A 25,931-nucleotide genomic window follows, 5' to 3' on the forward strand; every position below is an offset into this window, starting at 1 on the left:
CCCAGGACAACACTCTGCTGGGCGGAACCGCAGCCCATTGACACAGTGGAATGGGACGGAGTGGGTTAACGATGGACCTGTGCTTAAGCCTCGGAAAACCTTGGGAACTCGAAATCTGCCAAACGCCCCGTTCAAGTAGGTTACTGCAGATCTCGGCTTGTGAGTAACATGCAGGCTGACACACCAACTTAATGTAGAGTCCTCGATGCCCCAAATTTGAGGGACGACTTCTACTGCTCAATCATTGCATACTCGCCGACATGCCAAGCGCTCGCAGTTGGACTGGGAGATTTGCTTTATGCCTGGTCTGAGACCCGGGGCGTGCAGCTCCTGAGCGCAGGCACAGATGTCGAATGCCATCTCACAAGCGTATCTTTTTCGTCCACAGAGGGTGGAAAGGCGATTTTAGCATTCGGACGGTCAAACGGAACTCTAGGCTTAATGTCGCTTTATGATGACCCCGATCCGTCAAGTTCAAGAACCACCCCGATGCCCCGTTTTGAGGTCTCTCAGCCAGCACCTATTGCCTGCATTTCTTGGAAGCCTGTTTGCACAATTCGGCCATCGAAGAGCCAAATCCATCCAAATATTCCTGTCAAGACGGAAGATCTCCTAGTCGGTGATGAGTTGGGAAACGTCTACTATTATGCAGTCGAGTGGCCGGAGAGGTGGGAGGTAGAACGATACAACTGGGCTGGAGCTATGACTCCATTGCTTCGAATTTCTGTTCATTCACAGCAAATATGCGGCCTTGCTTGGTCTCTTAACGGCGAGGAATTTGCTACAGGCGGGAATGACAACCTTTGTTGTTTGTTCAAGACAGCAAAGGTTCTCGAAGTGCAAGCTCAGAGCGAGGCCATGAACGGGGAGCCCCAGGCTGCTCGCCAAATGACGACACGAATCAACCGAACCAGTGATAGCTCGGTGGCCGAGACACAGGTCCGGCTACATCACAGTACGCCCCCCATCCTTGGTCCCGGTTCTGAAAAGCACCGTTGGATTCACGGGGCGGCAGTCAAAGCCATTGCATTTTGTCCTTGGCAGGACAGTCTAGTGGCTACCGGAGGAGGTTCCAATGACAAATGCATTCACTTCTTCCATACACGATCCGGCGCCGCGTTGGCATCCATTTCGGTGTCGGCACAAGTCACCAGTCTAATCTGGTCTACTACTCGTCGAGAGATTGCTGCGACATTTGGATACGCACAGCCTGAGCATCCAATTCGCATTGCCGTCTTTTCATGGCCCGAATGCCAGCAAGTGGCGGCGATTCCGTGGGCCGGGGAGCACCGCGCGCTATATGCCATTCCATATCCGAATCCACCATCATACTCGGATTCAAGCAGGGATCGCCGCGACTATTCAAGGGCAGGCAGCACCGGCCCTGCTGCCCCCCCTGGAAGGACCAGTGCCAAAGGGAGGGATAAGGATATGGTCAGGGATGATCGCTCTGTTAACGACAGCGGCATCCGTCTCAGACGCAATACAGTCAGGGATGGCTGCATTATTGTCGCATCAAGTGATAAGAGCGTGAAGTTCCACGAAATTTGGTCCACGGAGGACAAAAAGGTGACAGTATCGGGCCCGGGAATTCTAGGCGGGAGTGATATCTTGGAGGGGCTAGAAAATATATTTCGGGATTGCGGAGTTATCCGGTGAGGAAAAGACCCAACCAAATTGCACCAGATTGTCGAGCAATGTTGCCGGAGGAGTTTTGGTGGAAGGTGCTGGTCATTAAGGGCAGAATGGCTGTCAAGCGTTTGTGCTTGTAAGGGGGAAGATGTAGAAGATGGGGCTGGTGTATGTGTAGGAACATGGCTAAAGAAAAGTATAGCAATTGTATTCCTTGACAAAAGGCCTGGTTGATGAAAGGTACTTTGTGCGATGTGTGGTGGAAGGAAAACGATGGCTGGAATCCATCAGCTTCATCTCGATAGTGTTTGTTCTCTTCAACAAAAAACACCCTTGTAAATGCCGAAGTGACCTTGGGGGGAAAAACCTGCTCGAATGATAGGTTCAGTGGGGCTCGTGTGGGAGGAAAAATTTTACAAAAGAGATTGCCCAGTAACAGGATTGAACTGTTGACCTTCGCATCACTCGATATAACTGAGACGTTATATTAGTACGACGCTCTAACCAGCTGAGCTAACCGGGCCTGCCAATTGATCATAAGGCTAATGGTGAGTGAGACCCCATCAGTGAGGTATGCTCAGTAGCCACTGAGAACGTTCTAATTATGATGGGTCATAGGAACGGAGGAGTCTGCTTGAACGATATTGAAGGACAATAGAAGCATACACATAGAAAATGGATGCACTATAAGAGATCGAAATAGACTCTGATAATAAAAAAGCCAAAACGCCATCCTTCCCATAACGCCATGACGAAATGCACACTTAACCGCCCGACATGGAAGCCCGTAAGCAACCCCTTTCCTGCTTTTGACTCAAAGATACATAAACCGCGTGTTCAACAGCAATTGTTTTCCTTCATCCCTCATAAGCCTCATTTCAAGATAATAATCAACAATATTAACACCACAATCAGCATGACAATCACCCCCAACTGCCGTCCCTCACTTGACCTTGACGCGCCCCTCGCGATCCTCCCAACGTGTCGCCGCGCTCTCCCCAGCGCGTGCTCGTGCCGGTCCATCGCCCGCTCGCTTTCGTCCAACAGAGCCACTTGGCTATCTAGTTCGTCGCCGATTTGCATGCTGAGCTCCCGCTGCCGCGCGATGCTGGCGCCCAGCGCGTCGAGCTGTGCGTCCTGCTCGGCCAGGATCCGCTGGTGATAGGCGTGAATTTGCGCGTTGGTTAGGTTGTTGACAGCGATGTTTCGGGCGTAGCCGGCTGAGTCGTCGTCGTCAAGGAGGGTTGGGTCATCGCGGTAGGGAGGCAGGGGCGTTTGCGATTCGAGGTCGGCTGTGAGGGAGGAGAAGCGGACTGCTTTCTTTGGTAAGGGTTGCTGTTGTTGGGACTGGGGAATTGGTTGTGAGGACGATTGTTCGCTTTGATGGTTGGCAGAAGCAGAGGATTGCGCGTGGGCAAAGTCCGCGGCTAAAGCGGGGTCGTTGGGAGATGTGAGGGTTGAGGAGGTAGCGGCGGAGGTGAAACCATGAAATTGCGAAGATAATTCAGTATATTGCTTGCGCAACGAAGCAACAGTATCGGCGAGAGAGGTTGCTTTCCTGTGTAGGAGATGTTAAACTGGTTTCCTTGAGGACGGGATGGGAAAAGTTGACATACGACTCATCTCCAGCTGCCTGTAGGCGCTGCTGCTCCTTCTCAAGTGCTTCTAACCCATCGCGAAACTGATCAAGCGAGCGTGCTATGTAACCCTCTTGCGAATCCCTCTTGAGTCCCAGTGACCGGGCACGCTGCTGCTCCAGGAGCGACAGTTTAATATGGTCGGCCAGAAGAAGCAGAGAACTGGCCGACATGGTGCAAGATCAAAGCACTTGAAAACAGACCCCGGAAAGCAGCGCCCAGCGCACCGACGACTTCGAAAAAAAAATCGAGATGTCTTTTGGTGAGGGTGATGACCTCGGCGAGAGGAAGCGATGTGGTGTTTTCCTTGGCTGAAGGAGCAGGACAGGTTGGGTACTCCCCAGCTGCGATACGGTTGTTGTCTTGCGTCGGCAGAGACGCAGGCCCAGGGGCCGCTGTCGAGATCAGCAGGACCCTGGTGGCTGGCCAAGATGCCAAGACGCCAAGATCAAAGATGATCCGTGCGTCATGTGACAACCACCTGGAGCAGGATCAATCCAATCGCCGGCCACTGTTTAACCGCGAACTCGCCTCTACAAAAAATGCGCGCGCCTCACGTTTTCTATTGCCATCTTTCTTGTAGCAACTGACTTATTCACTTTCAGCAACCCCTGTGAAGGGCTTCAGGTTGAAAATATCAGAACATTTTCAAGATGACGGAAACAAATGAACCTGTTGCCAGCAATGTCATGACCGGTGAGCCTAATTTCGGCAGCACCATGGCACCAACAATGACCCTCCCCGAACAACCACAACTATCCTTGGCCCCTCAGCAAGACACCAACCCTCCGTTGCAACAGACGCAGCCTGCCCCTGAACGACCTAGCAAGAAGGCTTCGGGTCAGTCACGTCAGAAGAAAAGTGGCAATGCCTCCAGCTCTGCCGCTCCTGGTCCCCAGGACGATGGGATGCCATCGGCTTTTTCCAAGAAACGACGCGGTCGTCCTCCTGGCCGTCCAAACACAACGGTCAAAGAGTCTGAGTACGAGAGTGACCCCTTAGTCCAGAAATGGAATGCGGCAAAAGCCGAACGGGCTGTTTCTGTTGTAACAATCGGCATCCGGGAAGCCTTAACGGAGCAGTCTTTGGTCCATGAAATCCAAAGAACCATCTTCAAGCTTCCCAGTCGCGAGCTTATTGAGTTCGTTCAGGGCTGGATCACGGCAAGGCATATTGCTTCTCGACGTCCAAGCTACATCAATGGATTGCTTATTCATTCTCGGGGAGACGATGCTCCCGTCTCCTGTCAACAATGTACCGAACGCCGGGCGAAATATGCCCTGGGCCCGTTCTTGAGCTGCCGTGTCTTGCCGGGGTATTTTCATAACAGCTGTTCCAATTGCAAGTGGTTCGACAATACATCCCTCTGCTCACTATACACGGGTCCTAAGCCAAACAGAAAACGCAAGGCTAAGGACCAGCTTCCAGCCCCTCCTCAACCTGATGACAATGCAACCAACGAGGCGGCTTCCCGGTCTGCTCCTCGTGAGGAACTGGTTACCCAACCTCAAGCTCTTCATAACCAAGGCCTGCCCAATCAACCTGGCCATTTAATGGTACAAAATGGGCATCTACCGGCAGAGGGAACTTCGACTTCATCCACCTTTTCCGAAGCAGATGGATCTCAGCTAGCCGGCTCTGCAAACCAGACCAACCATCTCACTCATTCACATTTTCTTCATACAAATCCTGACCAAGACCCTACAGGTGCCCACGAAGCGGGTGCGGTCGATGGCGACACGGAGTAAGTTATGCTTGATTGGACATAATTACTGTTAACTGTACTGACCACTTGCCTTTTCTGTTGCGTTATAGGTTTGTGGATGCTCAGTTGGCAGAGCAGCTGTTACCCGAGATTGGGCGTCATGAGTCATGAAAGGAGTATACGATCCATAGGATCACATCAATTGTTATCCTGAGCCTGATATCGTTCTATTCGTTCCATCCAGCATGATGGGGTTTATATCGTAAAGTACTTGGACGTTGCCATCTACCATAATCGTCACATCCCTCCATCTCTCTGATTTAAGCATTATCAAGAGCATCTTTTTATTGCAACAATGAAAAAAATATATCGAAATTCCCTTCATCGTGCAGTCCAATACCCAATAACTCGACAAGTACTAAGCCTGGCGAGCAGCTGGGTAAGTGTGGCTCCTACCTTCTCTGGCCTGACAAAGTGTACTCCTCAACATGCTCGGCCTGTGAATTTTCAATGAGCTAACTAATCTTAATTTTGCCATCAGTTTAACGCTCCTGTCACCTGGATTAACGAATCAAAGGGGCTATAGCTGCGGTTTCGAGCTGGGCTAGCGGCAGACAAGGCAAAATGGAGATCTTCACCAAACGAGCTCGACCTCATTGGGTGAATACCACGAGCTCCAATTAATCTTGTCTCCTAGCCCGTTTCGAGGGCTTGCCGTGGGCAGCTAAAAGTGAATCATACCGGTTACGACACCTCTCGATCAACAACATCTTAGCCAAACCGACTCTTCCTCATTAAATTTGTCCGTCACGTCAGAATTGCTAGGTTGATGCCGATGGAATTAACTGATCCCAGGCTTCCTATTGGCACGCTCGGGCATTTCTACTTTGACATGCTGGGTCCGTTTCTTCTCCCTGCAGCAGTTGACAAAAGTCTGTGTTGCAAGTCCACTCTCAAACGGTATTACGGCAGTGGTATCAGCAAGTATCTTGTCAATCGACAGCCGATATTGGCCCAGAATAACAACCCCAGTCCCTGGAGCCACTGCAAATGCAACATGCTCCCAACTCACTAGCAATGCCTCGATCTATTCCACCGCACTCTTGAAATGAAAAAGGAGGTGAAGCATATCTGCGGCAAAGACACTCTTCATCGTCAAGCATACTTCAGAGGCCAGGCTACTGAGTCACTAACAACCTGCGCATTATCCAATAAGGATGGGTCTTGCAGAAGAGAGCCGAGGAAGCTACTGCTGCTGCGAAACAATCACAAAGGCCACAGCCGGCAAACCAGCCAATAAGGCTCTCCTGGTGGGAAATACTTGGCATCGATGCTCCTCCTGAGCAAGGTTACGTCCAAGAACCCTCTGGTGTCTTCTACACGGGGGAGAAATCATGCGCTGTACAGCAGGGCCACAGACTGCTCATGTCAGTGGAGGATATTTTGCTCCACATCCACACCAAAGAGAAAGTGAGAGCGATTAAAGTACGGACAGTTCTGGTGAGCTTTGGGGTCAAGGCGCAAACACAAGGACAAAGCATCGGGAGGAATGGAAGAGTGGACGGTCAATGCAGAACCACAGTTCCTAGAGAACCCGCTAACCATATCTACCACGGGAATAAGATAACAAACGAAAACAATCCGGTTCTGTTGACAATCATTGAATGTCAAAGCTGACAGTGTTGAATAACTAGTTCGACTGATGCCTTCAAAGATAACCTGGGGTTTCGGAACTGCCTTTTGGGGTTTTGTATGGAACGTAGCAGGAAAATCTGACAACCAATTCTGTTTGTGCCAGGTTATCTTGTCGTTATATAAGGCCTAATAATTTTATTGCGCGAGATTTCTACCTGCGTAGCTTCCATGGTAAAGTTATATGAGTGAACTGTCTCGTCCACCAACTCGGAGGTGTTTGGCATTATCATGACCCATTCTCAAATCTCTTAATCGAACATAGGATTTATCCCCGTCCGAGGTCACTTGTTACTTGTCACAGATCATGGTAGTTGTCATATATAATCACTTGGCTAGTTTTCAAGAAAAGAGGCTGTTTACTAGAGAACACGTGCAGGTCTGGACATTCATAACGCCCCCGATATTATTCAAGGGTTGAAGTACTGCCATTCCATGTTAAGAGACAAGAATCAGTACATATCTAGTCGCTTGCCCATGTCTTCCTGCCTTTTTGCTTAGCTCTCAATGAATCGACGACATCGTGTTCTGGCACTTTCTTGCATCATACCTTAACAATGCCATTGTGGAGAGATTCTCGTCGCTATCTTGCCGTGAATATCATCCGTGATCCTCAGGGCTGCAAACTCAATGTCACCAAGCTGAGCAACCAGCAGATCCAATCAACCCCTCAGCGACGATGGCCATAACATCGAGGCCTGCCATTGCCATGGTAGAAGTGCCTTTGGCTGCGGCGATCATGATACTTGAACATGAAGGCTGACTCCGATCCGCGCGAGTACCGCGAGAAATCGAGCAGTATGGCGCGAATCCCGCAGTGAAGGATGGAAAGGTTGGGACGGTGCCGGTACTTACACCTGCTGAACCCTCAATGCCTTATTTCATCCCCAAAGCACATCTGGGCGTGCTCCAGTTTACATTCGAGACATGAAGACTCCAACTGTTCTATTGCTAGATTAGTGCTAGCAACAATCATCCACAACTTGTTCTTATAGCCATCAATGATGAACCTTGAAACAGACTCCGAAGTCAGGAAGAGTATGGGGATAAACAACTTTTAAGATGTAAGAGAAGTTGATTTCTTTATTGGCTTGAAACGCTGAGTCTCTGAAAAGCTCGACAATTCTTGGGGTGGCTTAATGCATGAAGGACTTGCTGAGTCTTTGTCCTTTGAAGCAGCTCCCCATCGAAGCGAGCTCCTTGCGAGGCAAGCCCAATACCTCCACTAGTTGCTTTGAGTTCCCATGTATTATCAGAACTCTGGGTTGATGGTTGGATGCTTTGTAAAATCTTGGTCACTTTTATGCATTTGACGGCAAAATTCGTCGGCAACATCTCTTGTAGGGTCCTTAGCTAAGTCGACCATGAGTAAGTAACGCCTATCTCCAAGGCTTCAAGTCAACCCTTCTGCTATAATCTCTTGGTAAAACTAGCCTTCTCAATATCTTGTGTACTTCAAATGCTATTGGCATCGAAGAACTTCAAAGTCGTAATCTTCTAAGGCCAAAACTTTCTTATGTTACTCAGAAGATCACATCATGAAACCCGTTACCAGGACGTCAATATGCAGATCAGAATACAATCACGACTGTCCTTATTCATCACTCTTGCTGCATCCTATGCATTCACACCTTACCCCTCATTTCCATCCCGTAGCAACTGTCAAAACAGACTCCCGATTCCAAGCATTATGTAACCCTCAGTGTTTGATCGTCCCTTTTTGCAAGCTGTTCCCCCACCTCATGCACAACGCTCAACATAGATATGTACCATATGCAGAAGCCCATACCGCACATGGAACCCGGCACCAAGTACACACACTGTGGTTTCTCAACTGCCGATCCATGGAACAGCTTGGACCAGATGATGCCATACCCTGCCTACCTTGGTTTGGGGGGGAGGGGGGGAGGGGGTATTATGATAGTTCATGACAGAGTACACTGATGAACCTACCTTGGCCACATTCATGTGACAGAGGTTATGGTGCTGTTTTCATGACAGGAGGATGAGAGTAACATATTCTTGTTTTAAGGTTATAGGGCAGACAACAAGTGAAAAGAGTGTGAGGATAGCAATGCCAGACGAAACAACTGTTCCCTATACTGAACGCCCAGGTCTCCCTACCACGCACTGCATGGATATCGGAGGAATCTTACGTAGGATCTTCGCCTTAGATCCGCAAGAAAGACTTTACAGGGTTTGGCGCGTGGGGGACACGGGTTAAGTGAGATGCAAGCACGGATGATGCTAGTGTTAGCGTGCTGGCTTAACATGTGCTTGGATATCTCGTTGTGTCGATCGATGTTCAGTGTAAGGGCGGGTTGTGTTTCACGCAGGGACGGAACTCCTAGATGCAGTGAGCTCTATGAGTGTAAGGAGTACCTAATGCACCAGGCAGGCGCTCACTCACTGGCAGATCTTCATCAACCTAGTCCTGAGCTGACTCAAACCAAACACTCTCACAAATATGTTCTAATAAGGTGCGCAACATTTCCTGATCACCAAGCATAAAAAAGCAAATTGAAACAACGTTCTCAAGCACATCACACCCGGTCCCCCCCAGCGGGGCTGGCCTTCATTAAGATGGAGACTAAGTGCCGAGCCATTGAAAACCACACTTGCGCACTCATACACTCGCACAGACCTTCATGAGCCTCACCCATCTGGGCAGGGAGAAACGAGACACTGGAACCAAGACCACTGGTGCGGTGATAAGAGTGGAGGAGATCTGGGGTAGGACATACTGCAGCTTGTCAATACTTTATTCCATGGCAATGGATACAAAAGTTCTTCTGCATTTCTTCACAAGCCATATTGCTTTCATAATGGTAAACAAAAGGTTTAGTCAAGCTTGCGTAAGAGGTGTAGAAGGATTAAGATCTTTTTTCGATGTATGTGTTGCATCCAATGGCACAGAACCCCGCTCTGAGTGCAGGTGTGGCTTGCATCTCCTTGTCTTCTCGAACCCTTTTCTTTTTGCCCCTGCCAACATCGCTGCTACCGATGATGTCTTATCGGCACATACGTATTCACCTCCACCCACTAAACAAATGACATCAAAGAAGCGCCACCCAAACCCTGGCTGGCCTTCCCCTCCCTCAGAAAGAAAGAGAGGAACTCTCAGGGGCGTGAATAAAACGAACACAAAGTGTGTACCTAATGCTCGTAGGGGCGATCCCGAGATGATGCCATCCTCCACTCACGTGCACGCGAATATAGCGCCAAGTGGATATGACTGGTACAATGAAAGTTGTTCATCAACACTTGGTCAGATTGGCTATCTGAACCTGAAAAATTGTCACAGTCCTTCATAACTTCAAGTATACTTACTGAAAGTTATGGTCTCATTGTATATTCCTTCAATATTGCAGTTAAGAAATGACTGTAACTCTAGGGTACATACTTCGACCATCTATCCCCTGTTCTTAACACAACATGGCAGAGGGCGAGCGAGAAGATGGGCAGGGAGCAGGATGTTAGCCTGCAGTAGCATTCAATAACGGAGGATCATCATTCTGTCAACCTGCGACAAGGCAAGCAAGCTTCTTGCCCTCACATGATCCACGGTTTTCGCTAAGGAATAGCGACGATTGGAAGACTGCATACGCTTGTCTTCTTGGGGTTACCTTTTAGTACATACTTCGGAGTATAGATTCCCTAGTGCATGTCGGTAGGTAGCGTTGCCAAAGGGCAGCGTTGCAGAGATTACCGGAAGTTGTAGCTTCGGTCGTAGCTTGCTGTTTACGGACACATACCTTTTCGTGGCAGAGCCCGTTCGTTTGGAACGCTCCATACTGACCATGGTGTCATGGTTTGGATTGGAGCGCATCATGATGGACCATCGGTGTGGAACGAAATCACTGGAATGCTACTTACGCTTGGGCATTGGTGGGTACTAGGCAGGGATGTCTTCTCAGAAAAAACCGAAATCCAGCTTCCCCAGGAAAATGGACGTTGATGTTTTTGTGGTTGCAGATGCCAAGCTGAAGCCCAACAAACGTTTGTGGGAAAGACTCGGACATTATCTGCTCCCTGCAACTCTGTAAGATGTCCTCGGGGCGCCGTGAGCTATTGACATGCACTCAGAGGAGTCGGGTCGCCAACGGCGCAGCACATCCCGATTCCGATCCCGACAGGAACATCAGACCGCCGCAGCGGGAAGCTAGTGTGTCGGCGATGCACGGGGCTCTCTCTTCACCAGTACCGCCAGCTTGGGCCCCCTTCCTGAAGCTTCGAAAAGTTCGAGATACATGTGGATAATGGCGCCGCATAGTCTACACTCTACAGACAGCTTATCCACAAAAAGGCCTAGGGAGAAGCGGAGATCTCTCTGTCGGGCATCTTGACGAGGCTCGAGCTCCCACATCGCCCATGCCAAGAGGCCGGAGGAAAGAAAATCAGGGCAGCAAACAAGCTGTGGCCTTGCGTCTCGCCGCTGTCGCTGGCCGACCATCGGTGGTAAGCCTGTAAATACCCTCGGGTTTCTTGGGTCCATCCGAGGCCATCTTTGTTTCCCAGATCAGATCACATCGAGAGGGAAAGGGAAGATGGCGGCGCCGAGCCTGCTGTCAGTTCGGATGAGGAGATGCTTCGCAGAAAGACGGACCGACTTGAGTTCAACGCTCCTCTCATTCCGGGTTTTCTCTTCATGAGGAGAAAACGGCATCATCAACAGGCAGGCTTCGATCGATCGGAAAGGACAAGTCTCTTCGCCTGTAAGCCGCTGGTTGGAATTCAGCTAAATCGGGAATCAGGTTCAAGCGCCATCTGCGTGGAGAGGCATAGCCTCGTTCCCAGCTTCCCGTTCATCTTGTCTTGCTGGCTGATGAGGGCTGCAGCTGTTGTCGCCTCGCCTGGGCGCAGAGTGGATTCGTGAAATACATATAGCCCAGGTTTTGCTTTTCGCGAGCTTTTGCTGTTAGAGCCAGGCCCGAGGAAGAAGTCTGTTCGCTGACTTGATCCACAGATCCACGAATATCTGGGCTTGGCGGTGGAGTTTCGACAGGTCTTCACGACCAGAAGCCAAATTCGAGACCGATCCGACCGATCAAAAGAGACTTTTGGCGCAGCAGATGGCAGCAACGACGACGGTGAGGTGAGCTGTGGATTTGTTTGGTCATCATTCTCCAGCCAAGATCCTGCTTCCTATCACGACAGGATCGGATGTTTTATTGTCAACGATTGGACTGAAAAAAATCAGGTATCAAAAAAAAAAAAAAAGAGAGCCAGTAGAACGTGAGGCATGCATGGTAATGGTGATGACAGCGGCGCTTTGTCGGATTCCTTTGTGTTGTTTGGGGCCATTCCCAGTTCCGTAGTTCGGCGGCGGCCGCTCCGTGGGTGACTTCGTGGAGGGAGATTAACCATTACAGCAGCGCTTCCACGCCTCCTGGACGCTAAAAAGAAGGCCACGGGCTCACCAGCCAACCAGACTCGGCCCTTGCGCACAAAAAGTTTTTTTTTTTTTAAAAAAAAATCGAAGGTCACACGGCGAAGGGCGCCACGAATTTTCGTCCTTCCTTCTCATCTGTTGTTGCCTTACTGGTGGATATGCCGCAGTCATCCAGCCAACTTTGAACCTAGCATGCAAGCATCCGGTTGTGTGTCGCCCAAGTGTTTGGTGAACCAGTCATGATGTGCCGTGCCCGCGGTACAGCCGTCGGGTTGGTTGTTGGTTGTCATCTAATATTCCTGGATGTTTGTCCAATTGTTGTTCTTGTGCCGCCTTGTTCCTTGATCTTGTCCGCCGTCTAGAAAAATCTTGACATTTTCGAGAACACACACACAGACCCTGCAAAAGACCATGCAAGACGCAACGGGATGGATGCAACCTCGCTCGAATAAGAGGTACGTATATACCTAGGTAGCTTTCCCCGCAGTGTACACTTGGCGATCAAACACGGTCACGGCACGGATGACGGCTGTCGCTGTCGCTGAGAAAAGCGGGAGAAGACGCCCGGTGCGGAAGGGTTCTGGAAACCTTCCATACTCGCTTCTTTTTCTGTCACCATGCCGTTTTGGGATGGTGAGACGAGGGTTGGTCATGCATGGCAGGGGTTGCCGCTGGCATGGATTTGAGAAAAACCTTTGGGAGATTTGCACGGCCGATAATAAGCTTACATTACGGATTACAAAACGTTCTAATGAGAGGAATAATGATAGACAGATAGGGGAAGCACACTATTGATGAGGCTCTGGATTGCTTACTTGACAGGGCCTAAGAAAGCATATGACAGATAAGGAAAGACACTGCAAACAACAGCCACCCAATAATCCACACACACGTTGTGTTTGGTCACTGGGTCCCTGTTGCGAAGCTCACTTCTCAACGCTTTCGTGGTACCTAAGAACAGACATATGTGTTCTGCTCTGTCGCGGGATGCGGATCCAGTTGTCCTGTACCCCCCACCACATCCTGGCCGTTGAGAGCCGACATGGGCATGCACACACTGTCAACGCAACCTCTCATCCCGCCGCCGCGTCACCAATAGACCAGTGGAACGGCGGGCTGTGATCGGCGCTGCTGTTGTGTCGGGGCTCGGTGGGATTCACGGCTTCTTTAGCGTTGCACAGATGCCTTCCGGTGCCTGTCTCGCAGCCCTGATGCAGAGACACAGACCTACCTGCATACTTCAGGTACCTACATGCCAGGCGTCATGCCAACCTTCGTACCTGCCATCGCCCCGTGCTAGGGAGGTATCCCCCCCCCTCCCTCCCCTGGCTAACGCCGCTGCACGGTAGGACCCTGTAGATCGGGTTGTTGGAAAGGAAAGTGTCAAAAAAAAAGCCCGTTCCCCGTTGGGATCGGCCCCTCGCCTTCAGTCCAGACCATTACGTGATACGGCAGCTTTCTTTGTGGGTTATCGGCAATTCCGCGGTGCTCATTCGACTGGGGTATTGTCATTGTCAAACGAAACGGTCGACATCACCTGACAGGAGATGGCCATAGTTAAAGCAGGTCTTTGTGTGCTCGATAAGGATTGGATGCACGGAGTATGTAGGTAGCTGTAAACACTGCGAAAAAAGATCCAAGACATCGGCGTTGTGCTCGGCACACCCTCCGCCGATGGTGGCAGCGGCTATCATCGCAACAAGCATCCCAATGTCGTGTCTCGCTTGGAGAAAGGCGGGTTACGGAAGGCTGCCGCGGCCGTTGACCAGGCGGAAGGGCGGCGGTATTGGCGATGCAGTGGGCTGGGCTGTCAGCAGGCAGATCCAGGTAGAACAAGCCACCCAAAGGCCCGTTGCCGACAGGCAAAATTCGGGATGAACGGCCAAAGTTTGGTGGCGAAACTCGCTTCTTGAGACACGCAACCCAACGCTGCACAGAGAAATCCTAGGTGGGGGTCAAGCGAGGCATGATGACGGCTCAAAGCGCCCGAACCGTGGACAATGTGTTTAACATTTCCGTGGGACGAGGAAAGCAGACGAACATGTATGTCACGAAGGTTTAACGATGCGATGAGTTCTGAGCGCCAGATACGAAAAATACATGGCCGAGCCGGTTATATGATGTTCAAGTGTGTGATCTTCGTCGTCCCCGAGTTTCGCACCGCCGTTGCGTTTCTGGTGGAGGACGGGTGGGATGTGTCCAGCTGGTTGGAGTCATGATTTCAGGGCGCGTTGGCAAGCCTGAATCAGCCCGCGAGCGCGGCGCCACGGCGAGCATAATCGACCGGGAAACCCTTCCGTTTTTGCTTTTATTCACAAGTTGCATCATGGTCCTGTTTTTGTGTGGTCGAAATTGAAACTGGATTGGATGTTTGGGCATCTAGAATGCCGATGATGTAATGACCCTCGGAACCAACTTCTTCCGGCCGAACCCTGACCACTTGGCTGGAAACTTGCTCAACAATCTTTTTGTGAACCAGAATGCGAGAGAAACGGTTTGACAGCAACATCTGTAAGCGAGAAGATGGTGTGCCATGACAATGGCACTGTTTTCGCAGCTCTTGACAGCTTTTTGGAAATGGTTTGGGAGTCTTATTGGTTGATCCTGGGTTGATGGCTGTCCCGCTTCTTCGGACACCGCTGGTGCCCCGAACACCACACCCCCGCGCTCACGGCCCGCTGCGCACCTTCTGCTGCCAAGCTGCGTTCCTATTGGCCATGTTTAGTTATCTTTTTGCCGGGCGGTCAACAGCGATCTGGTTGGGGAGCTGGTCTGTGCGGATGGACTTTTCCTTTTCCAGTAGATGTTTGCGACACCAAAATAGCCAGCCGTTGGAGAGTCACCTTGACATCCATTCCTGGATGGCTCCGAGAGCACCGCGAGAATCGCGTCGACAAGGCAGCCTGTGAGCTACTCTACTCAGTAGACAATATCTCCAAAGAAATAAAGCGAGGTAGGTGACCCCACTGCGGTAAGCTACTCTGATGTCAACGTCCTTTTCTTTCCGAGCTTGTGTGGCTTGGATCCCGATCGAAAGCACGACTCATGCTGTGAGGCGCCATAAAGGCCGCCCGAGGGCAGAATGTGGGGAGAGCGGAGACCAGACCCCTGCTTCTTTAGCTTTGGCCGGGATTCTTCGCCAAGGAGTCCGAGCGGCGACGCCATGTGGATGCCCTCATCTACCATCCGTCAACCGAGATGCTAACACTAACCCATCGCAGCCATGCACAAGATGAGCCGCCTTCTGCGTGGCGCGGCAAGTTCCCAAACTAGAGGATCTTGGGCACAATTGGACTCGAGCGTTCCGGACGGCGCCCAAATGGCTTAGTGTTGATGAGAGAGTGAAGCGCTGAACCACTGAACACACGCGTTGTGACAAAGAGCTGCACGTTGGACAGTATGTTCCCCTAAAATTCCAGTGTCGTACAATACATCGTGTTGCGTGTCATGCTATGGCTGCGCCATCTCAACGAGCTGTAAAAGCGATGCAACCCGCTACCATGCAGCGAGTCGGGGAAGAAGACTTCCAGAAGCAGCGTGGAACCCAAGCGGGGTCGTCGTCCGACTCGAGAAAACGCGGACGAAATCTCGCCAGAAGCAAGTCATTTGATTGGATAAAATGAGTAGAGCACGGACCACAGCCTGGTTAAATCAGGGGCCAAAGCTAGGCCTAGGTGATGGGGGCAGACCATCAAAAAGGAAGGCTTCTAGAAGCATTCCTGCTGCGGTGATCGCAGTTATGTGCGCCCCACTCGCGTCACCATCATCGCTTGTCTGGATTGTGCATTCGATTTGTGACTTGTTTCCCGGCGTGGTACAAGAGTCGACTGTCGGCGGTTGTCCGAACTTCTGGAGGCCAGACGCGCAGCATCCCAACAGATTGCAGCAGCAAACGCGACGCATGCACACAAGACCAGAGAGCTATCTGTCGTAATGTCGTGGCACCATCATCATGATGAGGCACGACCTGGCCTCCGTATCAGTGGATTCGCTCTAGGGATGCCCCTGGGCACAGACCACCAGCCATCGATGCTCAAGGCATCCAGGTCGGCAACTTGGTATGCTATCGTGAGCGGCCTAGCACTGATCGGGAATGGCCCAGAAAGAGGCAGGCAAAGCAAGGAAGGTTGGGGAAGGGCCGGGCCTTGGGGGAAGCGTGGTGGGGCACAAATGCAGGCAAGTACTAGCTGGGGACCGACAGGGGGCGAGAGCGTTGGAATTTCTCTTATTGATGCGCTACCTAACTCCTGCCCAGTTGGGGAGGTACCATACCGCTACAGGTAGCACTTTCGCCCAACCGCGGGACAAAGCCCCCTCATTTCCCTTTTTATTTTTTTTTTTCGCCCGTTTTCCCTTCCGGTCGATCTAGTCTCCCTGCCATTTCCCCCCTGCCAGGTCTCTCCCGAGCGCGCATCTGGCAGCCGTCAGCCATCGGCCTACCCCCCAAAAAGCATCTCAAGGCCAGCAACACCCGCACATTACTCTTCTGCTCGCTGTTTGGTCTCTTTCAGCCTGAACGTCTTTGTTTACGTCCTTGTGCGCTCGTCGTGTCTCCTTTTTCATTATCGTATTCTCCTCCACTTCCTTCCAGTTCCTGGCGCCTTTCTCAAAAAGCACAACTGCTATCCAGACGACTGAAACAGAATTTTGGACTTGGCCCAAAGCAGACTGCGGAATTCCACTGACCTGGGCCTCCTTTCTCTTTGTCTCTTAACAACTATCTCCGCCATCATCGCCTCCTCTCATCATCTCCTTACTTCTCTGGACACGCACTCAAGCCCTTTGGTCTCGACGACAGGTGACGACGACATTAGCGCTGGACGGCCACATTTCGCCATCCTGAGCCCATCTCGATGCCGCCGACGCTCCTTGTGTTTTTGTCAGCGTGGTTCTCTTTGGCATAAGTCCCTCTCACGACCATCGATTCACCTTTCTGCCCTCTCTCTCTTCGATAGAGCACTCCTTTGTGTTGCCTTCGTCTTTCCGCATGCAACCAGCCAACACAGGGAACCGTTACCGACCCTCCGGTACAGTCGCCGTTCGCCCCTCATCGTTACTTAGTTGAACTACCGCGATACCCACTCCAAACCGCTTTTCCCCCAACCGAAGAGAACAGATAAAGAGGATTCCGTCCTTCGTTGGCTTAATTTCGCTGCAGATTTGCTCTGGATCTTCTAGCTTAGACGGTCGCGCAACACGACTCTGCTGTACTGCCATTCCGTGTCTCGCTTGTGTTGTCGTGCAACGAAGCTGCGAATCTCGCTCCCGATCTCAGGCCAGTGCGAGGTGACAGGCAGCTCTTGACTATCTAGACTCTCGAAACCTGCCACAGGTACAGTCTGGTAGCGCCTGTTTTTTTATTTTTTATTTTTTTATTTTTATTTTTTTTTTTTTTTTGTCTCAGCGTCGGTGAACCACTGCTGCTGCTCACCCGTCTGCGTCACCCCAACCGCCCTCCATCAGCAGCATCTGCCCGACCACGCAGCGACCGGTGTCCCCTGACCGGCGATAACCCCCGCCCGGACCATCCTCCAGCGCCCTTCCTGCACCTACCCGCTGATACATCACCGTAATTGGTTGTGTCGCAGCCACTTGTGCTGGGAAACGGAGGTTAGCTGCATAGTCCGGGAGTGAGCCGGATACGCTTTACGCTCTTGTGGACGCAATTGGCTCTGGGAATTCCCTGCGTCCCGAGCAAACTGGTCTGTTGTGGTGGCTTTCCCTGCCATCATGCTGAAGAGAGAGTTATGAGGACAAGCAGAAGCCATTTATCCTTGACTACGTCCTTTTCCTTACGGTCCCGGTAGCAATACGGGAAGCATGCCCAAGGCGAGAGCACGGGCAACCTCACCCACACCAATGCCCCCGACACAGTTTCTCGGGGAGCCGTCCTCACGGCCGTCTTCAAGGCCCTCGTCCCGGCCCTCGTCGGCCTTGGACGATGACGATACTGATTCCATCATGACTGCTTCACGACCTGCTAGCCTAGCGCTTATGCCTCCCGCTTCTGCGACGACGAATCCGACTTCACCTCCCTCATTACGAGAAATCCTTACGAACACCGCACAACCACCTTACACACTGAGCGCCTTTACCGCCTTCATGTCACAAAACCACTGTCTTGAAACCCTCGAATTCACCATGGACACAGAGCGCTACAGGGCTGCCTACAATGAGATGATGGAGGCTGGTAACGACTCGAAGGAGGCTGTTGAATACGTGACCAATCTCTGGAGGAAACTCATGAATGCTTATATTCGGCCATGCGCTCCTCGTGAGGTCAATCTTCCAGCACATATCCGGGACCGCCTTCTGTCGATTTCTGTTACCAGCACCGCCCCGAACCCATCCGAGCTCGATGCTGCTGCGAGGATAACATATGAACTCATGAACGACTCAGTTCTTGCTCCGTTCATTGCGTCGGTTAATGCTGCCGCCGAAGCTGCGGCGGCTACTGAAGTGCAAGAACGGCCAGCACGTTCGTGGTTCAGGTTAGCCAAAGAGCCATCGAGCTCTACCGAGTCAGGGCGGTCACCGAGGACAAGCTTTCTGCCTATGCTCAACATCCCTCGGCCAAGCGATCTTCCGAAGAGCTCTGCATCGTCAACAAGCGACCTCGCAGAGCGTGGTGGGCTATCAGATGATAGTGGCAACCCCCCATCATTAAGGGATGAGCCAATCACCCCTCCTGTGACCCCACCGACCACAGACTGGGCATTCAACGTCTCCCCTGGCGGGCTTCATAAAGCCAGCTTGAGTTGGAAGAAGATGGGCGCGAAGCTCGGCCTGAACAGGATGGGTCGTAGCAAACATGCACAAAGGGCGAGCGTCACCTCGGCTGCTCTTGTAGGCGACATGATCTCTCGGGAAACGAACCAGGAACGGAGAAAGACAAGTCCCTTATAGGGACTCGAGGTCATGCCGAATTCTGAAACCACCGTTGTTGCCTCCCTAGAACAATCATCTTCATCAGACGCTGTTTCGAAGACGAATACCACGACCAATGAGAACGCATGCCCCGAGGTTTACACGGTACATGCGTTGCCCAACAAGTGGGAGGAGCCACACCCTGGTCAGCGGTACCTCTACACGCTCGCAGAGGACGCGCTCCCGGTGCCCGATGCCTGCAATCACTGTTGCAACGGTGGCGGTAAGGTCGGCATGGCCGCAAAGTCGTATGCGCTATACTCCAGCCGCGGGTCGGCGGCTCGAGCACGGCGCTTTGCCCGGCCCAGATTTCGTTACCCAGCATCTCGCCTCAAGGGGTTTAGAGGTGAGCCCGGCAGCACACACTCGGACTCGTCCTCGGCTCGATTCTCAGTCCACACAGTGGACAGCAATATCACGAATAACACCACGAGCACGACCCCGACGCTAACTGCCTGTCTGGCCAACTCCCCTGGGTTCCCTCTCAGCCCTCTTCCCAATTACGGCACCTTCCCCTCTATTAACGACCCCAACCCCTCCAAGCGCCAACGCCTTCCCGTCCGCCTAACCCTCCACGACGTCTCGGGTTACCTCAAGGTTGGCGGCCCTCCGACCCCGTCGACCATCACCGCGATCCATCACGAGAACTGCTCGACTGTCACCGTCAACGCTGACCGCAGCTCGTTCGTGTCACTCAACATGGTTGACGCGGACGCAGCATCGCCGCAGCAGCCGTCGCCTGAGGCCTCGGCCCTGATGCCGCAGGCCGATCCGTACGGATGGGATGCCGAGCTGCAAAAGCGGCTGGCGAAGCATCATTACGATCACAGACACCCAGGTCCAGTTGGCGGTGACTGCTGTTCGAGTGCTGTTGTTGGCGGGCAGAACTGCTCTAGGACGACATCCGGGAGTTCGGGGACCTCAGGCGGGAAGAAGAGCCTGTTACAGAAGGTGCTCAGCTTGGCCTCGGGGAGGGACTTTAGAGGGGTGTTACCATGACCTATTATCCACACTTACCTGACGATCTGGAATTACCACGCACTTTATCATATTTGTTGATGTTTTTTCTTGGTAAATTACTTGGGAATGGTTATGGAGCGGTGTGATGTGATGGAAATACCCTTTTTTGTATCACTTGGATTTCTGATCTTTGTTTTCCTTATCATGTATGCAGGCTTACGGAGTAACTACTGCTAGACTTGGTGGTTGGATGGTTGGTTGATTGGTCTGGGCTGGTCGGTCGGTCGGGGTTTTGGTTTGGTTGGGGTTGGTGTACGCCAAACTTTTTCTAAATCACATAAAAGACGCGATGCTCACGGGAAATGAGATGATCAAATCATAACTTTGATATCTAACTTGGCATTCATTAGCCATCGTTTTATTATTCTTGTGATATGTGTGTGATGCGGCGAAAAGAACAGATGGATGGAATAACTGACTTGACTTGTCACACTTTTTTTTTTCTTCTCTTTTACCAATCTTGTACTACTCTCTTTGCCTTGTCATATTCTGTGCATACACAATCGCCTCCCTTGAAAATAGGTACTCTCATTGTAAATGCCACTTTCTTTTCTTGCTTATGGTCTTGAGTTGAGCTGATAAAGGGGATTTTTGGATAGCACGAGGGCATCCACATATCTACCAGTAGCATAATACTGACAATTCTTAACATTACACATTGCATCTTATCTCGTTCGATGTCACGGCCGGTTATTTGCCTCTATGTGATGATGAGATTGTCGTTGTCCTGAGAATTCTTCAACAATTGTCCATACGAAGCTGGCAACGTCAAGATCATCGGCCCAATGACTTGAGTATCATAAACCCAGCCCGGATATACAGTTCCTCAGCCAGAGAGGCAGGACTCCACGAAATTCAAGAAGCAAAGTATGCTCCAACAATGCAGAGGAATAGTCATTTAGGCACACATTATTCATCCGTTCATTCATTCATATGTAGGAAGAAATCACCAAGCTCAAGACGCAAGTCAACCGCGAGCTAGGACCAGATCCATTCCATAAAGTCCCTTGTCAAGAGCAAGGGAGACTATCAAAGTCAATCAAAGAGCAATGTACACAGGTGCTCAGCTTAATCCGTCCATTTACTCCATGATGTAATCAATCCTTTGACTCTGGTCTATTTTAACTTCCTCTCTCCCGTTAACCCGTAAATAAAACAACCGGAGAATCCGTTAACCCGTTCGAAATCTTTCATCCATCCCAGTGCCATTGAAAAAGTAAAAATCCCAAATGCCAGACACAAACATTCAGTAATCAGTCACAAAAAACAAAGTAAGACAAACACATGTCAAGGACGCATCGCTGCGCCTGACGGAAAAGGGGGGGGGTATCATCTGAACCAATCCCATGTACAAACCACACCAACCACACGAAAACCAGACCAAACCAGCTAGGCCAAACCAAACCAAACCAAACCGAACCAAACCAAACCATGAAAAGAGAGAAATAAAAACCACAGAACGATGTAAACCCCACACACCATACATACTTATTCAAAAAGGGGGGAAGATAAAGAAAAATAAACGAAAAAAGCACCCTAAAGAAATCACCAGTCATAATTGTTAAAAGGATATTGAACCTGCCAACCTTAACAGAACTTGCTACCGCCGGGGAAGGGAGCCGAGAGGCGCAGGCAGGGGCGGGGGCAAGACAACAGGGCCAAGCGCAAAAGGCAAGATTAGCAACGGTCGGGTCAGCGGGCGCGAACAGCAGCGGCGCGCAGCGAACTTTTTTTTTGGGGGAGGGGGGGGGGAAAGGAGGGGTGCGGGGTGTTTGTGCTCGAGCTGGAAGGCGAGCAGAGACGGGGCAGCAGCTGCGGCGTACGTAGGCAGGCATCTTAGCTGTGGCCTCCTTAGAGGTCATCAAGGGTGAAATCTCCCTTGAAGCCACCGTTCAGCAGCACAGCCGCAATGCGCTGCCGTTGAAGGGGGAGCTGGGCCTCCGTGTAAGCCTGGGCAGGGTCGACACCAAGCGCCAGACAGATGGCGTTGGTGATGGTGAAAACGCCGCAGTCCCAACCGTTGGTCTGCCTGGGCGCCTGGAAGTCGACGGCCTGCCACTCGGCCTCGACGAACTGGTCCTCCAGCACAAACTTGACCAGCTCGAGCAGCTTGGCCTTGACGCGCTCGGAACCTCGACCCGCTGCCATCGAGTCGAGATGTGAGACGGTGCGCCGACCGGGACGGATAACGGCGAGCGTCCAGTGGGACGACTCGCAGATCGGAATTAGAATGGTGTCGATATCGAGAAAATTTGCTTTGCGGACGTTTGCACGGCGCAACAGACGACCACAGCCACCCGGACCGTGGGAGAGAAGGCGGGGCCAGAAGAACGAGGTGAAGGCGGTGCACTTTGGTTCTTGGTTCGGGGCACCCTTCTTGGTGTTGACGTAATCGGCGATGTAAAAAATTGCACCGATGATGACGTTGTCGTTAAGCCAGGCTGTCGCTGGCAGGAGCTTCTCTTCGAAGTCGCGGCGAACAAGGGGCTGGCCCTCCAGGGTCTTGGCCAGCTCAGTCGCCGGGTTGGCGTTCCGGGCAGCCTCGACGCGGCTACGCCACTCTTCGGACAGCGGAGTGATAAGTTGGCGAGCCGGAGGTCTCAGGCCCGAACGGGCAGCGGCTTCCTCGGCCTTTCTCTCGCGCTGGGCTTTCTCTTCGGCCTCGCGCTTGAGGCGTTCTTCCTCTTCGCGTTCGCGGATGAGGGCTTCCAGGCGACGCTCCTCGGCCAGTAGGGCTTCTTCTTCTTTGCGCCGCTTTTCTTCTTGCTTCTTGCGCTGAGCATCCTTGATGACGGCGTCGTTTATTTGAATGTGGCTCAGCATGAGCATGGAGATTTCGAGGTCGTCATCATCTTGTGCAAAGAACTCATCGAGGTTCTTGGGCTCCGGCTTTTCTTCAGCCTTGGGCTTCCTCTCGATCACCTTCGAGACGTCGACCTTCCAGAGGGGACTCGCGGTCCCGGTGTAGCCTTCACGGCAGTGAGCAGTAATGCGACGGAACTCTGGTGAGGTAAACGGTCTCGGGACTTGAGTGGGTATGGGTTCGATAATCTCTTTAACCTCGCCAGGCTTGTCGCGGTTCAGCTTCTCTTCCTTCTCTTTCTGCTCACGCTTAACCATGTCATCGTGCAGCTCGTCGAGGAAGTTACCATATTTGTTGGCATAGTGGGACAGGCCCATGTCTTTGTCGTCTTCTTGGACGTTTTCAGGAGCGAACCGGTCGCGATTGATGCGGGCCCGTATTTTCTCCCAGTTCAGGGTAAGGCTCAGCTTGGACTCGTACTTCTTCTTGGTGTACTCATCGCCGATAAGCTCGGTCTTCATCTTCCAGTAGTTAATCTCTTCCTCGTCGTGGGGACGCATGACTCGGGTGGGAATGTTCTTAGGTGGTGCGAAAGTGGAAACGGGATTCAGGAAGACGAGCTTTCTCGGTTTCTGTGGAGTGGGGACGTATTTTGCCGGCGATGCGGGAGTGGGCCACTGTTTAGAGGGCTTCAAGATGCCTTTTGGCTTGCGGACAAGTTTACGCTCGTCGGGATCAGCCCGGCTCTCGATGGCCTCTTGGGACGGGTGCAGATAATCGTAGCGTGAGACGACGTTGCATTGGTGAGCGGGAATTTCCTCCAGAGGTGAGGCCTTGTCATCGGGAAAGTAACCAGGCATGTCCGCGGTGGGTTCGCGGCGGAGCTTAATAAAGCTTGGCGGAAGCTCCTGCTTGTGGATGGCATTAGCATCCACGACCATCTTGTAGAGGGCCTCCATCATGAAAGCGGGTATGTCAAAGAGGGCCTCGAGAGAGCAGAAGAAACAGAGAAACTCTGCGACATCGCGCGCACCGTCTCTAAAGAAGACGTGGCCGAGCTTAAGAGGATAGATGGGCTTCGGATGCTTTGCGCGAAGGGCGGCGAGCAGGTTGCTGTCGTAAATTTGCTTGATGAACTCGATAGTTTTTCCGAGCTGGCCGTGGTAGTCATCCAGGTAGTTCTTGAACTTCTCCTCGCGCTCAGCAAAGGGAAGATCGGCCAATGAGCCGTGTTCCTGCTCAATCCACGCGTGCAGGCACACGCTGGCAGTCTTATCACACTCCGAGGGGGCGTTGGCCTTGATGTCTTCGATGGACTCGCCCATGGCGATCATGCCTCTCTCGAGGCTGCTCTTCTGAGAAGTAAAGGTAATAACGATCTGGCGGAGCTGGTCAAAACCAATGGCGCTGGTTGCGCTCTCGGCCCATTCGAGGTCTTCAAAGGCATAAAGGTCATCCTCAATTTCGCGGCCAGGAAGCTGCTCCTTGTTCACGTTAATTAGGGGCTGCACGCGGCGGACGCGCTTGACGACAATGTTGTTGGCAGCATCCTTGCTGCGGATGTCGAGGGTATCGTAATCCATCAAGCTGATGCTGATGTGCTTGCGGATCTTGTTGAAGAGGGAGGTGATCGGGGTGGTCATGCTTTCGATGGCGCGGTTGAACAGGCTGCGCGCCTGGTCCCAGAAACCTTGGGCGGGCGTATCTGTAGCCTGTTCCGGAACGGCGGGCTTCTCTTCGTCCTCGGGCGTGCTGTCGTCATCGGTAGTGGCGTCGGGAATTTTGGTCACGACGCGCTTGATGGTCTTGGTTTTGTCGCCGGAATCTTCGTTCTGGGCGAGCAACTCGAACTCGTCGTCTTCGGCGGGGCGCTTGCCGTTTGAATTGAGAAGGGCTTTATAAGCCGGCAGGTATTCCTTGCCGGCGGAGCACATGCAGTGCCAGATGAAATCGTACTTCTTCTGCAGTACGCGAAGGTTCTTCTTCTTCTCGTTGCCGGCGATGTAGAAACGAAGATGACCGGCACCGGCCTCGGCCTCTTCCTTGCTGTTGTAGATCTTGGGCGAGCCGCACCAGCACCCACGCATGTAATGGTCGTTGCGGATCGCGATCCACAACTCCCGGGCAAACTTGTCTTCGCCTTCCTCGTCCCGGCGGCTAGTGAAGCGATGAGTCTCGTCGCCGGGCGACCTTGGCTTGGGAGGGATCGAAGGCTCGGCGTAGACGTAGCGGCGCCGGAAATTGGCGCGCGGCTTGCTCGGTGTACGTGGGTATACCGGCTTGTGCCTCAGGCTCGAGGCGGGTGAGGAGGGAGACGAGGGGGGAGACGGTGTGATGGGAGCGGCAGGCGAAGCGGCGGGCTCTTCTTCAACCGCCTTGAGGCCCAGACAAGACGACGAAGCACCAGCACGAGTTGGGCGGCCAGAGGGAGTTGAGGCGCGGGGTCGAGAGCTGCAGAATCGGACGAGAAAAGTCAGCTTCTGTCATGGCAAGACCAGACAAAGGTCCGCGGTGGCTGCAATGGCCGAAGCTGAAGCGATTGGGATGACCTGGTCGACTCCTGCCGACTCTGCCCCATCGACCACCATCACTAACGGCTTGCCACGCCGGCCGGCCGACCGCCAAAAGACGCGTGCGGCGAGAACAACAGCCCGCTGACGACGCCAAACACGACTGCGGCCTGCGCGCTAGAGGGATTAGCTGGGGATGCCTGAGGAGACTCACCTCCTCCGACTCCGAGGAGTCGGCGTCGAGGGTACTGGCACAGGGCCAGCGGTAGAGAGACGCGACGATGGCGACAACGACGGCGCAGGGTAGGGGCCCGCACGGAGGCCCCGAGAGTTCCGCGTGGTGCGCGGAGTCGAAGATGCCTGGGACGGCATCTTGTCAGCTTCGTAACAAATTTTTTGAAAAAAAAACTAACAAAAAATTTGTTGTCGAAGGGCGCGAAAAAACGGGTCGTCGCGATGCTTCCTGGAGAAAAAAAGAAAGAAAAAGAGAGAGGAAAGAAACCTCCCACCATAAAATTGAAATCTGAAAACTTTAGCAGGGCAGGCGGGGAGTGCGCAGCCAATTGCGGCCACTGCATGGGGTGTTGTTAGGCGGGCAGGCAACAGACGGAAG

At 52.3% G+C, this 25,931-nt stretch overlaps 4 protein-coding genes and 1 non-coding gene across 5 annotated transcripts; 2 read left to right on the top strand and 3 right to left on the bottom strand.

The window, feature by feature from the left end:
* Positions 1–2,058: 2,058 nt before the first annotated feature.
* CTHT_0004330 lies at positions 2,059–2,155 on the bottom strand. The gene is given in 2 exon segments: positions 2,059–2,096; positions 2,116–2,155. It is a non-coding gene; the product is annotated as a tRNA-Ile (tRNA).
* A 350-nt stretch (positions 2,156–2,505) lies between these two features.
* On the bottom strand, positions 2,506–3,442 carry CTHT_0004340 (uncharacterized protein; the record flags this gene model as incomplete). Its single annotated transcript, XM_006690911.1, has 2 exons — positions 2,506–3,190; positions 3,249–3,442. The coding sequence occupies 2 exons, from the start codon at positions 3,440–3,442 to the stop codon at positions 2,506–2,508; spliced, it is 879 nt and encodes a 292-aa protein (XP_006690974.1).
* A 480-nt stretch (positions 3,443–3,922) lies between these two features.
* Positions 3,923–5,145, top strand: CTHT_0004350 (uncharacterized protein; the record flags this gene model as incomplete). Its single annotated transcript, XM_006690912.1, has 3 exons — positions 3,923–4,410; positions 4,669–5,013; positions 5,085–5,145. 3 exons carry the CDS (start codon positions 3,923–3,925, stop codon positions 5,143–5,145), a joined length of 894 nt encoding a protein of 297 aa, XP_006690975.1.
* A 12,874-nt stretch (positions 5,146–18,019) lies between these two features.
* Positions 18,020–19,984, top strand: CTHT_0004360 (putative G protein; the record flags this gene model as incomplete). The annotated part of the gene is made up of 2 exons (XM_006690913.1): positions 18,020–18,904; positions 18,965–19,984. 2 exons carry the CDS (start codon positions 18,020–18,022, stop codon positions 19,982–19,984), a joined length of 1,905 nt encoding a protein of 634 aa, XP_006690976.1.
* Positions 19,985–21,856: 1,872 nt separating this feature from the next.
* On the bottom strand, positions 21,857–25,690 carry CTHT_0004370 (specific protease-like protein; the record flags this gene model as incomplete). The annotated part of the gene is made up of 2 exons (XM_006690914.1): positions 21,857–25,259; positions 25,533–25,690. 2 exons carry the CDS (start codon positions 25,688–25,690, stop codon positions 21,857–21,859), a joined length of 3,561 nt encoding a protein of 1,186 aa, XP_006690977.1.
* Between the last annotated feature and the right edge of the window lie 241 nt (positions 25,691–25,931).

This window comes from Thermochaetoides thermophila (genome assembly GCF_000221225.1).
Source record: "Thermochaetoides thermophila DSM 1495 unplaced genomic scaffold scf7180000011806, whole genome shotgun sequence".
NCBI classification, from domain to species: Eukaryota; Fungi; Ascomycota; class Sordariomycetes; order Sordariales; family Chaetomiaceae; genus Thermochaetoides; species Thermochaetoides thermophila.